Below are 14,274 nucleotides of genomic sequence, written 5' to 3' on the forward strand. Positions count from 1 at the left end.
GAGAAACCATATAAAAATAATAACCCAGTATAACTCTAATATTTCAGAGCCAGGCCACACAATGCCATTACTACAGACTAAATCCTAATTTGTTAGCCACTAAAGACCATGGTCAAAAGATAAGTCCTTGAGGCCCATTTAAAAGAATTAAGGGATGGGCTTTGCTTGACCTCCTAAGGGCTCAAATTCTTCACCTATGGAAGGATTATATGCATATATGTGCAGTCAGTGTATGCAAAAGCATCTTTAAAGGCTCTTCTTCGATTAGATTTGGCTATTCCTGGGTTTCCCATAAAAAAAAAGAACCAGGAATACCTGGAAACTTTGCTAAGCCATTCTGAGGGCTTGAAATGATGGGATGCCACGCCTGTCTCTGTCGTTGTCCCCATTTGTCTGCTCCTATTCTCCTTCTATCCTCTCCCTTAACTTAGCAGGAATATCAGCTATGGAATACAGGAGGGAAAGCAGAGGGACGTTTTCTTCTGCCCTCCCCATCTCATTGCCTCACATTTGTTGGATATGTGTGTACGTGCGTATGTGCCTCACATGAGTTGAAGAGCAGAAACTGTAGTTATGGGGTTAATCCAGCCAGGATGAGCACCAAGGACATTGGCAGGCAGCTGTGCCCAGCGAGGCCAGTCTTATCTACAAAAGGTTGGAGAGAAACCGAAAGAAGCTCTGTGGGGGAAGAAAGTTCTTGCTAGGAGGTGTTGTAATCGTGAGGGAAAGAGAAAGCCTTGTATGCTGTTTTTGCTACTTTAATGTCCAAAGTAAAGGACTCTTAAACAAGTTCTCTGTCTGTGCTTGGATTACTTGAACGTCGTGCTGTTCACCTGTAAAGAGCCGGACACGCAATTCCACATGCACCAACAACATTTCCCAACAGTGTGATGGGTAGGGAATGGGGGAGATGTATCTTTGCATTTTAATGGGAAACTTCTTAAGTCACACTTCCTGAAATCATATGGGAAGCAAAATTGATACTACTGTCAGTTTTGTGATGCTGTTTTCCATCAAAACAATGCATGCAAAGATGCATATATTCAGGAGAAATGTGCATAGATAATGTATTCATTGGTGACAATAAGCATGCATTATAAAATCACTTAATATTTAAAAACATCTCTAAATGGTCAAAACTGCATACAAAATGTGTTTTATTAGGAGGAATTCACACTAAAATGCTGATGAATTTTCTTGAGGGTCTTTTTAAAAAATAAAATCTCAAATTGCTGTGGAAATATGGAGAACTGAACTGAATATTGGAAAAATGTAAAACTGAGAGACAAAAATAGACAGATTCATCCATCCCTAGTAATGGGGCGCAGGGGGCTTTGGGAGATGAAGCATTCCCAAGGGCTCCTGCCACTGTAGGAACTGTGGGTGCACTTTGCTGGCATTTTGACTTCAAGGGGACTAAACCCAGAAAAGGACTTACCTTGATCTTCCACTTCATGGCCCTCTCAATGACAGCAGTGTATCCATGAAAAGAGACCACAACCATCTTGGTCAGGGACCTTTCGTTCTCCACCAAAACCAAGAAGTTTGCCAGCTGAGGATCCTGACCTTGGCCTTTAGCTAAAGTGTAACTGCAGGTTCCATGGAAGTTATAGGCCCGTCCATCAAAAGTCAAGTAGTGGGAGCCTGCAGCCAAACTGCATTTGCCACTCCCGACAGGGTGGCAGCCTTGGATGCCATCCTTCAGCTTGCATTCCTCGTTGGGCCCACAAGAGATTTTCTGGCATTTGACGACTCCGTTGTCTGTACAGGAGCATCGGTCCTCACAAGCTGAACCAGGGTAGAAATCCTCTCCCTTCTTGTAGTACTTGCCCTGGTGCACACAGCCACAATTGCCAACAGGGACACACTGGTCCCCACTCAGAACAAACCCAGGATTGCAATAGCATCCTTCTTTGCAGGACATCTCACACCAATCCGGAGCGGAGAGGCCACGGCAAGTGGCAGGGCAGCCATTTCCACAGAGCTCATATTGAGAGTTGAGTGAGCAGGCAGGGCCTGGAAGAAAGGACAAAAACAGAACGTGGAGAATTTCAAGCAAACACAGAAGCTATTTCAGAGGCTAGATGGTTCTTTGGGCACCAGGAGCAGAATAGGTCTGCTGGGCTCTTTCTGTTTATCAGTGACATCTGCTGGTTAGAGTACATGTTAGCAAAGGCTGTCATCTGAATAAAAAACAACTTTCTATATTCAACCTATGAATGGAGTAGCTAGAGAACATGGAAGTCTCTCAGTAATAATAATGATGATGATGATGATGATGATGATGATAATAATGATAATAATAATAATAATAACAATAATAATATCTGGCTTTGTCCTGCAACACTTGAACCTGCTGAAAAATACAGATGTAACACCATTTATAATGTCTGGATGGATCAGACTAAGAAAGAGAGTGTTGCACCATCCACTCGGCATCAAGATTAAAAACTGATCTGAACCCAGGTGCATGAATGATCAGGGTTGGACTGACTTTGACACTTAAATGTTCAAACTGTGAATTTGAATTTGGGAGGGGGGCAATAAAATCAAAACGCTTAAAATCTAATCTCATATTTGTTATATGTATTTTTTTTATCCAGATTGAATTTTTCAGGTGGATGTTAGTGTTAAAGTGAGCTGTATGTGTCAGGACTTATTTTATTTATTTATTTATTTATTGTATTTGTATACCGCCCCATAGCCGAAGCTCTCTGGGTGGTTTACAGCAACTAAAAACATCAAAAACAAACACACAAATTTAAAAACATATCTTTTAAAAACAATTTAAAACACAATTTAAAAAATTTAAAACAATTTAAAGAACACATGCTATAGATATAGATCTATAAGATATAGATATTGCTGACAAATCTAGAGGCTCAATCAAAAAAATCCCAAGTAGCCTTTGAAATCCAAGAGTTTTTTAAAAAAAATAAAAATCTTAAGCACCCTGGGTTGTATCCAGCTAAGTTCAATTCAGAGTAGGCCCACTGAAATTCATGGACCTAAGTTAGCCATGTCCACTAATTTCAATGAGTCTCCTCTGAGCATAGCTAATAATACAACCCAGTATTACCAGAACATGAGTGTGACATATTTACGACCTTGCCTCTGCTGAGCAAGAAAGAGAAACCTGTTGCTGTTGTCATTGTTTCTATGATGATCTGCTTCATATTCAAATATTCTAGTTAAAACCAAAATACATTTTGGGAGATAAATTCTAATTTCAAACCTCAAATTTAAAAATTCTAGGAATGTCAGCTTTTTGCAATACTTTATTTTTGACTCATGCATGCTTACATTTAGCGTGCCCTTCCCTACAAAACACTGTAGCTCAGTGGCAAAGAGCATGCTTTGTATGCAAAAGGTCCTAGGTTCAGTCCCCAATATCTCCAGGTATATCTGAGAAAAGGACCCTGCTAAAGCAGTTTCAAGAGGTGACACTTACTGCAGAAAGAGCCCAATCTCCATTGTTCAATCTCAGCCTCCAGAGCCTGGCAGGCTGCCACGTAAATGCTGATGGCATTGCAGAGAGTGACATGCAGACCACGGTACTGGCAGACGTCAAAGATGCAATCGTTGAAGTAGGGTGTTGGGTCAATGCTCTCATGGCATGGCCTGAACGGCCCATCCTTTTTAATGAGGATTCCACAGTATTGGTCACCCTTATAGGTTTGCTTCTGTGCCTCGTCACATGGTGGACAATCGGTGGTGCAACCCTTTGAGCAACCAGGGACCTCTGCCACCTTCCAGCTCTCTGCAAATTGGGATATGCTGGATGCTTGTCTCCCGTCCTTCATTATCAAGTCATCCTTGGGGTCCAAGTTGTTGTTGCCACAGAGGCCACAGACTGCATTGGCGTATGTACTGGGTACAGTTACTTTGACGTAGCTGTTCCAGTCAAAGGTTACTGTCAGGCCAAAGTCAGTCTTCATCAAACCCTCATTTCCGCTGATAAAAGCCTTTATCTTGTCTTCATGGTAGAAAGGCAGGTTCACAAAGACTTCATTAACCTGGAGAGGAATGCAATAGGAACTGTCACCACTGCTGTAGTGAATGGGTGGTATCCAACATTAGACATACTCAACATACGTTCATTGAAATGAATGGACATAACTAACTGAGGTCCATTAATTTTAATGCATCTACCCTGAGTAGAACGTAGCTGGATGCAACCCAAGGTCTATAGACATTAGGTATAGTCTTAACTTGGTTTCAAAAGCCCTTCTAGTGGAATTGACTTGAGACCCATATGAACCCCCAAATCTGAGTTCACATTAATAAATGCATGCTTTCCAAAAAAAAAACAACGGAAAGTGGCTGATGCTCATGCTTGGTTATTAGAATGCCTCAGTTGAATAGTATCCTTAAAGCAGGTTCCAAAGAATCTCCATATAAGGCAGAAGGAATTTTCACTAGTACCTTGAAGAACAAGCTACATGAATAAAGCCTTCACACATGAATACATTCAGGACCCACTTAAGAATAACACAGAAATAGCACCCCCTACCTGATTGGCAGTGACAAGGCAGCATGGTAACCTTATCCTAGAGCAGCCTTTTCCAACCTGGTGCCCTCCAGATTGATTACAACACTCATAGGCTCCAGCCAGTTTGACCAATGGTTTGGGATGGCGGAAATTGTCACCCCACAACATATAGAAGGCACCCAGTTGGGAAAGGATGTGCTAGGAGGATTAAAGCTACAAGCTGCTGTCAGAACTCAAGCCCACTGCAGGTCATAACCTGGTAAACCTGATAGATTTCACCTGTGTGCCACCACCTAGCTCTGACCAAAGGAAAGGACTGCAGAGAGACCAGCCAAAGAAACTTCTTCAGCCCAATAAGGCAGATGAGACCAGATGATATCTGAAAGACCATCTTCTTCCCTGCAGACCGTCTCTGATGCAGAGCTTGGAAAAGTTACTTTTTTGAACTACAACTCCCATCAGCCCCAGCCAGCATGGCCACTGGATTGGGCTGATGGAAGTTATAGTTCAAAAAAGTTACTTTTCCAAGCTCTAATGGCAGAGGGTGTAGACCAGCCTTTCCCAATTAGTGGGCCACCAGATGTTGTTGGACCACAATTCCCATCTTTCCTGACCATTGGCAATGCTGGCTGAGGCTGATGGGAGTTGTGGTCCAACAACATCTGGTGGCCCACTAGTTGGGAAAGGCTGGTGTAGACAATACTGACTAGACAAACCAGGGGTCTGACTCAGTATATGGCAGCTTCCTATCATCTTGTGTTCCCAATAAAAGCTTCTGGATCATGCTTACTCACTGTTCTGAGCAGCTGGGAGTCCTGCTCTTCCTGACTGCAAACCAGATTTGCCTTTGACCCGTCCTCAGGAGCTGGATATGACAGCCCTCAGTTGGCCATCAACTGCATATATTTAATGAAGGATTCGGATCATGGCTTTGCAGAACTCTGATTGTGGCTTTGTAGCATGTCTACCTCACCCCACCTATACTCGGCATGGGAACAGACCCAGTAGTTAAAGTGACCACATCCAAAGAGCTTTATTGCAGTCTGCCACAAAGAAACCCATTCCCTCTCTCAGGATGCAGGAGCTGCTTTAAAGAATGTTTACAAAATTGGCAAGGCACACACCCCCAACTCCAAAAGCCACAGCCACCTCCCAAAGGGTCTTGTAAATGATGCAAAGAACCCCTACATACATCAACCAGTTGCCTGTGTCAGTACCTGGATCTTACGCGGATGCTCCTGGCTTAGCACAATGGTAACATCGTAGACCTCCAGTGTCACCACTTTGGTGTAGGACACCTCTTTGTTGCCTCGGTTGTTGTTCTCCACATTGACAGTGAAAGGCCTCAGAGTCGGGTCATCAGAGCACACACCAGCCAACTGGTAGACACATGTGCCCATGAAGTCATATTTCTTCCCATCAAAGGTGATATAGTGAGGGTCCCCGGATGCTGAGCAAGTAGCAGAGCCAATGGGATGACAGCCCTGGATTCCATTGACCACAGTGCACCTCTCACTGACTTTGCAGCCCGCTGGTTTGCACACCACTATCCCCAGGGTGGAATCACACATGCAGCGGGAACCACAGGTCTCATCGGCCCAGAATTCCTCCCCGGGTTTGTAGTAGAAACCATTGTAGGTGCAGCCACAGCTGCCTATGGGCACACACTTGTCAGCACTGAGGACATGGCCATCGTTGCACTGGCAGGTTTCAACGCATGGCTCTTTGCAGGCAGAGGGAGCCGTGCGGTCAGCGCAACTGGCTGGGCAGGCATTTCCACAGAACTCGTAATGGCTGTTCTCAGGGCACGGCAAGGCTGGAAGGGGGAGAAGAATAGCAGAAAATTAACAACGGATAAAATGTCCCTCAACTTGGTTGATGTTGCTAAAGTGGTATGAGTATACAGGGACTTTGGGAGTTCATGGGCAAGGCAAACTGCCCTCAAGTATGGTGGAAGATACTACCCTACTGGCAGCATAAAATAAGGCTCAGCTGCCAGTTTGGTCAGCGTCTGTATTTGGAATGGCACCATCAGGATTAAACAAATTTATGGAGGGCTATCAATGGCTATTATCTACGATGGTTGTGTTCTGTCTCCACTGTGGGAGGCAGTACATCTCTGAACAGCAGATGCTGAGAATCAGAAGCGGGGAGACCAACTGTTGCACTCAGGTCCTGCTTGCGATCTTCCCATAGGCTTCTCCTTGTGCTGGACTAGGTGAGCCTTTGGCTTAATCCAGCAGGGCTCTTCTTGTGTTCTTATGCCATATGCAGCAAAATGTCTAGGGCCAGCCATGGCTCTCTTCATCGCAAAATTCAAAGAGAGCCATAAAGCTCTGTTGCTGAAGAAGTGCTAAAGCAGTTGGCGGTTATCTTGCATTGGATGCTAACCAAGCTACTCTCTCAACCAGAGGTTCACATGCCAAGCTAACAAGGTCTGCCATTGAGGGTTTTCATTTTGTCCTAATCTTATCTATAGCAATGAAAAAACATGGTTGGTGGGCTGCTTTGTGAGTTTATTTATTTATTTACTGCATTTATATACCGCCTCATAGCTAAAGCTCTCTGGGCGGTTTACAACAATTAAAAACAAGTATACAATTTAAAACCATACCAAATTAAAACCCATAAAAACCGATACGCAAGTTAAAAACATGCTATTCAAATGCTGTTAAAAAAGTTTCTCTTTGTATGGAGTAGTTAAGGATTTTATGGAATTTGAAGGTTTGTGGGCTAGTAATAATCATCCGCGCTCTAAGCCATGGGTGCCATTATATAAACTCCTTATGTACATAGGGCAGGTGTGGGGAACCTTTGCCCTCCCAGTTGTTGCTGAACTACAACTCCCATCATCCCTGTCCATTGGCCATGCTTGCTGGGGCTGATGGGAGTTGTAGTTCAGCAACATCAGGAGGGCCAAAGGTTCCGCACACCTGGTACAGGGGAAGAGCACTCACCACAGCCAGATGCAGTCCTCCAGTCATATATGACGGCACCAGCTTTCCTGCAGGTTTTCGCATAGGCCTCCAAGGCCTGGCAGAGGATGTTCTTGGCCCCTCCATTGAGACACACGTCATAGATGCAGCTATCAAAGAACTCTTCTGGATTCACTTTGGCGTGGCATTTTCTGAAGGGCCCCCCTGAGGTTTTGCTGACCACCCCACAGTACTCTTCATTTCCGTACAGTCCTCTCTTGTTCTCGTCGCACGTCGGGCAATTCCCTCGGCATTGATCCCAGCAAAAGGGGTCCCGGTCCTTGACTCTCCAGCTGCTGGCCCAGCTTACGATGGAGGGGGCCTTGGTGCCATTGAGAAAGGTCATGTCATCTCCGGGGTTTTGATTGAAGTTTCCACACAGCCCACAAGTGGCCCCATAATAACTGCTGGGGAGAGTGATCACCAGGTGCCAGTTCCAGTCGTACGTCACTTGGAGGCCGAAATCTGTCTGCAGGACAGCACTGGAGCCACTCTGGTACAGCTTGATTTTGCCATCCTCAAGAGTCAATGGCAGGCTGATAGTGATGTCATTTAGCTAGAGGCAGAAAGGCAAAACAAACACACATAGAGAGGAATTATTCCTTTGGTCTTCTCAGAGTTATGCTCTTTGGAGACTGTGCCACACCATCGCATTCAGCCCTGTGCCTAGGAAACAGGTACAGCAAAGGCTGATGCTAGTCTTGGGCTGCACAAGAACATAAGACGAGCCTGCTGGATCAGGCCGATAGCCCATCAAGTCCAGCGTCCTCTTTTTACAATGGCCAACTAGATGCCTATGGGAAGCCCACAAGCAGGACCTGAGCGCAACAGTGCTCACCCCTTCTATGGTTTCCAGCCACTGGTATTCAGAAGCATACTGCCTCCAACTGTGGAGGTAGAGCATAGCATTGTAACCATTGATAGCATTGTTCTTCATGCAGTCCTTATACCACCTATCTAGGGGTAATCCCCACCAAATTCAGTGGGATTTAATTCTGAGTAGACATGATTAAGATTGCACTGTTTACTGTTTAAGGTGTCATGGGGAGCTGTAGCAGTGAGTGGCGTGGCAGCACCTACCTGGCCTCCCATCACCGGCATCGCTATGGCTTCCCAAGAGGGAGAGAGGAAGGAACATGGCAGCCGTGAGACTGGAGTGGTGCATGCACACCAGTGGAGCCAATCCAGTGCTCCTGCCAATGCATAAGCACTGCATTGACCCCTCCACCACCTTGTTCTTCTCCCTCCTGGTTAGCCACAGTGACATCCATGATGTAAGGTCAAGTGGGCCCTGCCACACAGACCACTACTGAGCGGTCTTAGGGATGAAACAATCTGGCTATTTTCAGTTCAATATATTCTTTCACACATTCCTTCCTGTTGCTGCATTAATATGTGATTTTAAAAAAACCCTACAAAATTCAATATTTAAATCCATATTTTATCACAAAATGCATATTTAAATACATGTTTTATCTCACTGTGCACATTTCTGAAATTATCCTAGAATATTATTTTAAACGCTTTTTGGTATGTTTTGTTTAAACCAAGAACTGTCTCACAAATTTCAGAGAAGTGCGTAATCTTGAGGACAATGCTGTTCTGATCCATGTTCTTCTCCTGGGATGTGCAAATTGGGTTGGTTCATTTTAAAAAGTGGATTGAAGGAAATGCCTCTCCATCCCTATATGATAGGAGTCACCAACATGGTACCCATGGGTGCAATGGTGTCCTTGAGGCCTTCCCTGGGCAACCACAAAGCTTCTGAGCCCCCCCCCTTCCTGCCCCCTTGGTCAAGAGCTGGTGAGGATGGTTACTTTTTTCTCCCTTGTAAGTACAAAGAGCTAAAGAGGAAGTTAAGTGCTCTTTCAAATTTCCACTTTCAATTCTATGTGCTTTTCAAGGCTCAGATTAATACGACTACATCAATTTTTCCACAGATCCCTTGGGAAAGTGAAGTGTGTGTTTGCTTGCTTTCTCTTTTTCTGACTATTGGGGAGGGAGTAGGAGGCTGATCCTGGGGAGGGGAGGAGAAAAAGGCAGAGGGAGTGGTGCCCATGACACCCACTTAAAAATTCAAATGGGTCCTGGAGGCTAAAAGAAAATGGTGGTCCGTGCTATATGGGTTTCTGTCTTTTAAAAATTACAATAGAGTCACTAACACAGCTAATCATCTAAACGGGATGGGAGTGAGAAATTTAATATTGAAACCGGCTGTGTGTGTGTGTGTGTGTGTGTGTGTGTGTGAGAGAGAGAGAGAGAGAGAGAGAGACAGAGAGAGAGAGAGAGAGAATGTTCCCTGTGTGGAAAGAATGACCCCTTATAACATAATTCAGGGAACTCTGCCACATCCAGCCTGGATGTTTTTCTTACTTAATTGACTTGGCTTGGCATCATGCCTTTGTATTCGACTGTGTTTGTACTTGACATTGTCATCATTTATGTTTGTTGAGCTGAGTCACTGTTACCTTCTCACTCATTTATATCTGGGGTAGTCATGGCTTATCTTGTCACAAGTGATCCTGAAGATTAACTTATTTACATGAACAGAGAATATTCTAAGTCATCACCAGGACTTGTTATATGAAGGCTGGGAAATCTGCAGGCACCTTAGCCACTGTGCCTAACCCTAGAATGAACCGTCCAGATGTCTTTGGAGTACAACTCTCACTAGCCCCAGCCAGCATGGTCAACGGTCAGGGATGATGGGAATTGTAGTCCAGCAACACCTTGAGGGCCACAGGTTCCCAATCCCTGCCCTAACCCATTATTGTGAGTCACTTCCAAGGAATTTAGATCTTCACTACCTACCCTCTGTCCATTGTGCTGCTTCACACAACCAAAAGTCCCCAATTATCTCTTTTGGTTGCTTAAATTGTTCAATGATCCTTGGGAATATTATTTCGTAAGCCAGACAGATCTGGCTGGCTTAAGTGGTCCAAGTGATCACTTCTGTTTTGGCAGTGTGGTCACATAAGGGGGTTAAAGCCAGTTCATACCGTGTCACCAAGCCAACTCCAGATATACTGGTAGCTGCTCATACTCTGGATTCAACCCATGAGATAAAGGGACTCAGAATGTGTTTAACTGTATACCGTTCCATTTCCATCTTGCAGTATTTATAGTATCATTACTCAGTGCAAACACAGCAAGACAAGCTCCTCATTTGATTCTTATTAGGTAGATCCAGAGCTCATTTTTTACACGTGAAGGTGCCTACTGCTAGCTCAGGTAACAAATCAACATATCTACATATAGGATTGCAGCCTTAATCACATTAATGTTTGATTCCCTCCACTTCCCCACGTTCAGGCACAATGGAAAATGAGCTGAAAATGAGATGGAGCCCCTGGATAATTAGAGGCTTTTTGTCACATGAAGGTGTATGATTGTCATTACCTCAGTTATTCAGAATGGGGTAGAATTTCTTGCGAGGGACCTGAAATCATTGGTTCATCTTCTCCATGCTGACGCATTTATTCTTCTTATTCTACATTAGCCCAATACTGACCTCTCAAAGTGGCTTGGAGTCCTGCACTAAGCAGGGGATTGGACTCCATGACCTTATAGGCCCCTTCTGACTCTACTATTCTATGATTCTCTATATCAGAATGAATTCCATCGCACTCAGTGTGGTCATTCTCCCCTCCCCGGCTATATAACATACCCTGATTCTTCCATTCTCCTGCTTGTGGATGGAGATCTTGTACCCGTAGACATAGATGTTGGCCAGACGCACATAGGACACAGCCTGGTTGCCCCTGTTGTCATTCTTCTCATCTATAGTGAAAGGCACCAGAGTATCATCATTCCCACAATACGTGGCCATAGCGTAAGAGCAGGTGCCCTGGAAATCAAACTTCAGCTCGTCAAAGGTGTGGTAGTGTGGGTCCCCCCAGGCCCAGCAGTTTCCTATGAAGTCCGGGACACATTTGGCTTTGCCATTCTCCAGCTTGCACGTTTCCTTTTCTCGGCACTTCAAAGCTTTACATGGATCTGAAATTAAAAGGGGAAATGCAAATGAATGCTAGATGTGATTTAGGGTGAATAATGGTGCAGAGGTAGAGGTGAGTTTTAGCCATAGTGAAGGGGCAGGAGTAGCCAACATGGTGCCCTCCAGATGATGCTGGACTCCAAGTCCCATCCGCCTTATCATGCATAGCCGACGTTCAGAGCTGATGGGAGCTGTAGTCCAAAAACATCTGGAGGGTACTATGTTGGCTATCCCTGTGAGAGGAGGACACAAAGCAGACAAGAGGAAGACACAGCCTTGCCTCAATTATATTAGGCTGGAATGGGTCCCTGAACTCTGATAACGCTTCTTGGAGGGAGGACAGGGAGGAGTGAGTGATGGTGTGTAGAAACTAGCCTAATGTACAAAGGTAAATGTACATTCATTGTACATTCTGACTACTTTTGCCTCTACCCCTATCCAGCACTGGTATATGGCCCCCAGAAGACAATGTGGCCCTTGGGCTGAAAATGGACTGGCATGTGACTTTCTTCACAAAAAGGGCTAAAAACAGTACACAGTGTCCAAAACTCAGGAGTTGGGCAGCCAGACCACATTATAGACAAAGAGGGTCATTTTACCAGCATATCTGTGTCACGGGCAATGATGAGGAATAATGGAAGTCATAGTCCAGCAATATTGGGGGGGGCACAGGCTCATGTGGCCCCAGAAAGTTGCCCAGAAGAGAACATAGGAAACTCCATTATAGTGAGTCAGACTACTGGTCCATCTAGCTCAATATTGTCTACACTGCCTGGCAGCAACTCCCCAGGATTTCAGAGAGTGAGTCTTTCCCAGCCCTACTTAGAGATGCCAGAGATTGAATGTGGGACCTTCTGCATGCAGGGCAGGTTTTCTATCATTGAACTGCAGCCCCCTCAGGCTGAAAACAGTCTCCCCACCCCCACCCCCGATTTAGGGACTTACGTATCAACTGCTATACAAAAGGTGCCCAAAACATCAAACGGTGTTCAAAAGTCAATACTTGGGCAGCATATTATAGACAAAGGGAATAATTCTATCAGCATACCTGTGCTATGGCCAATGGTCAGAGACAATGAGAGTCATGGTCCAACAAGAGCTGGGGGTGGGGCACAGGCTCCTCCCGCTCGCTTGAATGAATCTGTCCTTACCCTTATTTATGCAAGCCATGACTCCATCTCGGATCTCGCAGTTCTCATCGGCGGCGCAACTGTGGGCCTCACAAATTACCCCCTTGCCTGGGGTGCAGAGGCAGCTCTCCTGGCATGCTGTGAGCAGAACCTTCTCATTGGGCTGATGGGAGATTTGGGAAACAATGAAATATAGCAGCAACAGAACCAGGGCAGAATCAAATCTACAGGACAGATGTAGGTGAAGACTGCAAATTGTATCCACCCAAGAATTCTGGCTCTCTGTTGCAGGTAGACCTAAGGTTTTGATAACCCTGGCATCCCTATTAAAGGACTCTGTTAGTGCAGAACCCCTATTAAATCCCATGCAGCACTGCACGGGATTGAACCCTCCTGCTCTCGGTTGAGAGGGGAGTGAGGAGATGCAGCTAATTAAACATTAGCCCTGCCCCCTGAATTGATTTGGCACCAGATACAGGGTAGTCAATCCAATCCAGGAGTCCCACATTGGAGCAACTGGGTGAATTAGGTGATCTGTGCACAGCTCTAGTTTGAATGGGAATGGACTGAGCATCAGAGGAGCTAGGCTCCAGTTAACAGAAAGGGCTCAGTGCTACTCACGCAGAATGCTTCTTATTCTGATTTGATTGTTTTTATTGATGTTTCATTTTATACTCTGATGTTTTAAATAAAAGAGAAACCAAGTACAAGCACTTAAACAAATAGACAGTGGGAGAAAAGATCATTGAAGGAAAGTTTCAGAAATGGTTCATAGCTCTACAAGCCTCCTTTCCCAGGTCTGACACCCATTGTTTCCGTTGTTTTAAGAACATAGCAAGAGCCCTGTTGGATCAGATCAAAGTCCCATCTAGTCCAGCATACTGTTCTCACAGTGGCCAACCAGATGCCTACAGGAAGCCTGTGAGTGTAACAGCACTCACCCCATTTGTGATTCCCAACAACTGGTCTTCAGAGGCATACAACACTGGAAGTAGTACACAGTCATGATGGCTAGTAGCCTTATGTTCCATGAATTGAATGACTTAGTCTTTGAAGACTTGAACACTGAGTATTGAGAAATATAAGTTCCTGAAACTTACTGTAACTAAAGAAGAAGGATATTGAGCTCATGTCTTTCTTGCAGACTTCCCACAAGCATTCAGTTGGCCACCTTGAAAACAGAATGCTGGACTAGATAGGCCTTAGCTTTGATTCAGAAGGGCTCCTCTTATATTCTTCCAAGCATATTGAACCATCACAGGCAGATGGCTGTGTGAATGAGTCATCACAAATTGCATTTCACCTATTTTTCATGTCAACTCACAACTCCACAACAAGCTCAAGGCTTTTCAGTGGAGATGATTCACACATTCTGCTGCCAGTAACCAAGTCAAATGATGTGCGTGCATGTGTAAATAAGACATTCTATCATATCCTTATATTTTAAAATGCATGATTCCACCATCTGATGCACCTCTTTATACTGAGGGCAGTTAATCTGCTAGGCCTTTATTTCTTCCGCATTTCAAAAGAAAAGCATTCCGACATTTCAACATAGACTGAAGACATGCTCCTGAGAAATTCTGGAGATGATCACAGATGCTTGTACTTTTTGATGGAAAAGAATGTGAAACTGAGAAAGTATGGTCAGAAAAGCAGATAAATATAACCTGCTCCATAATG

General features: G+C 44.7%; 1 protein-coding gene across 1 annotated transcript in view; it reads right to left on the reverse strand.

Annotated features, from left to right (window-relative positions):
* The window catches only part of LOC133370842 (IgGFc-binding protein-like), a 94,812-nt gene that overhangs the window by 8,747 nt on the left and 71,791 nt on the right, over positions 1-14,274 (reverse strand). Inside the window, exons 30-35 of the mRNA XM_061597719.1 lie at positions 12,613-12,754; positions 11,135-11,463; positions 7,450-8,023; positions 5,710-6,308; positions 3,452-4,016; positions 1,439-2,016 (exon numbers count right to left, since the gene is read on the reverse strand). Coding sequence (XP_061453703.1) covers positions 1,439-2,016; positions 3,452-4,016; positions 5,710-6,308; positions 7,450-8,023; positions 11,135-11,463; positions 12,613-12,754 — 2,787 coding nt within the window. The remainder of the gene's footprint in view (positions 1-1,438; positions 2,017-3,451; positions 4,017-5,709; positions 6,309-7,449; positions 8,024-11,134; positions 11,464-12,612; positions 12,755-14,274) is intronic.

The sequence above is a fragment of the Rhineura floridana genome, chromosome 15, assembly GCF_030035675.1.
Source record: "Rhineura floridana isolate rRhiFlo1 chromosome 15, rRhiFlo1.hap2, whole genome shotgun sequence".
NCBI lineage: Eukaryota > Metazoa > Chordata > Lepidosauria > Squamata > Rhineuridae > Rhineura > Rhineura floridana.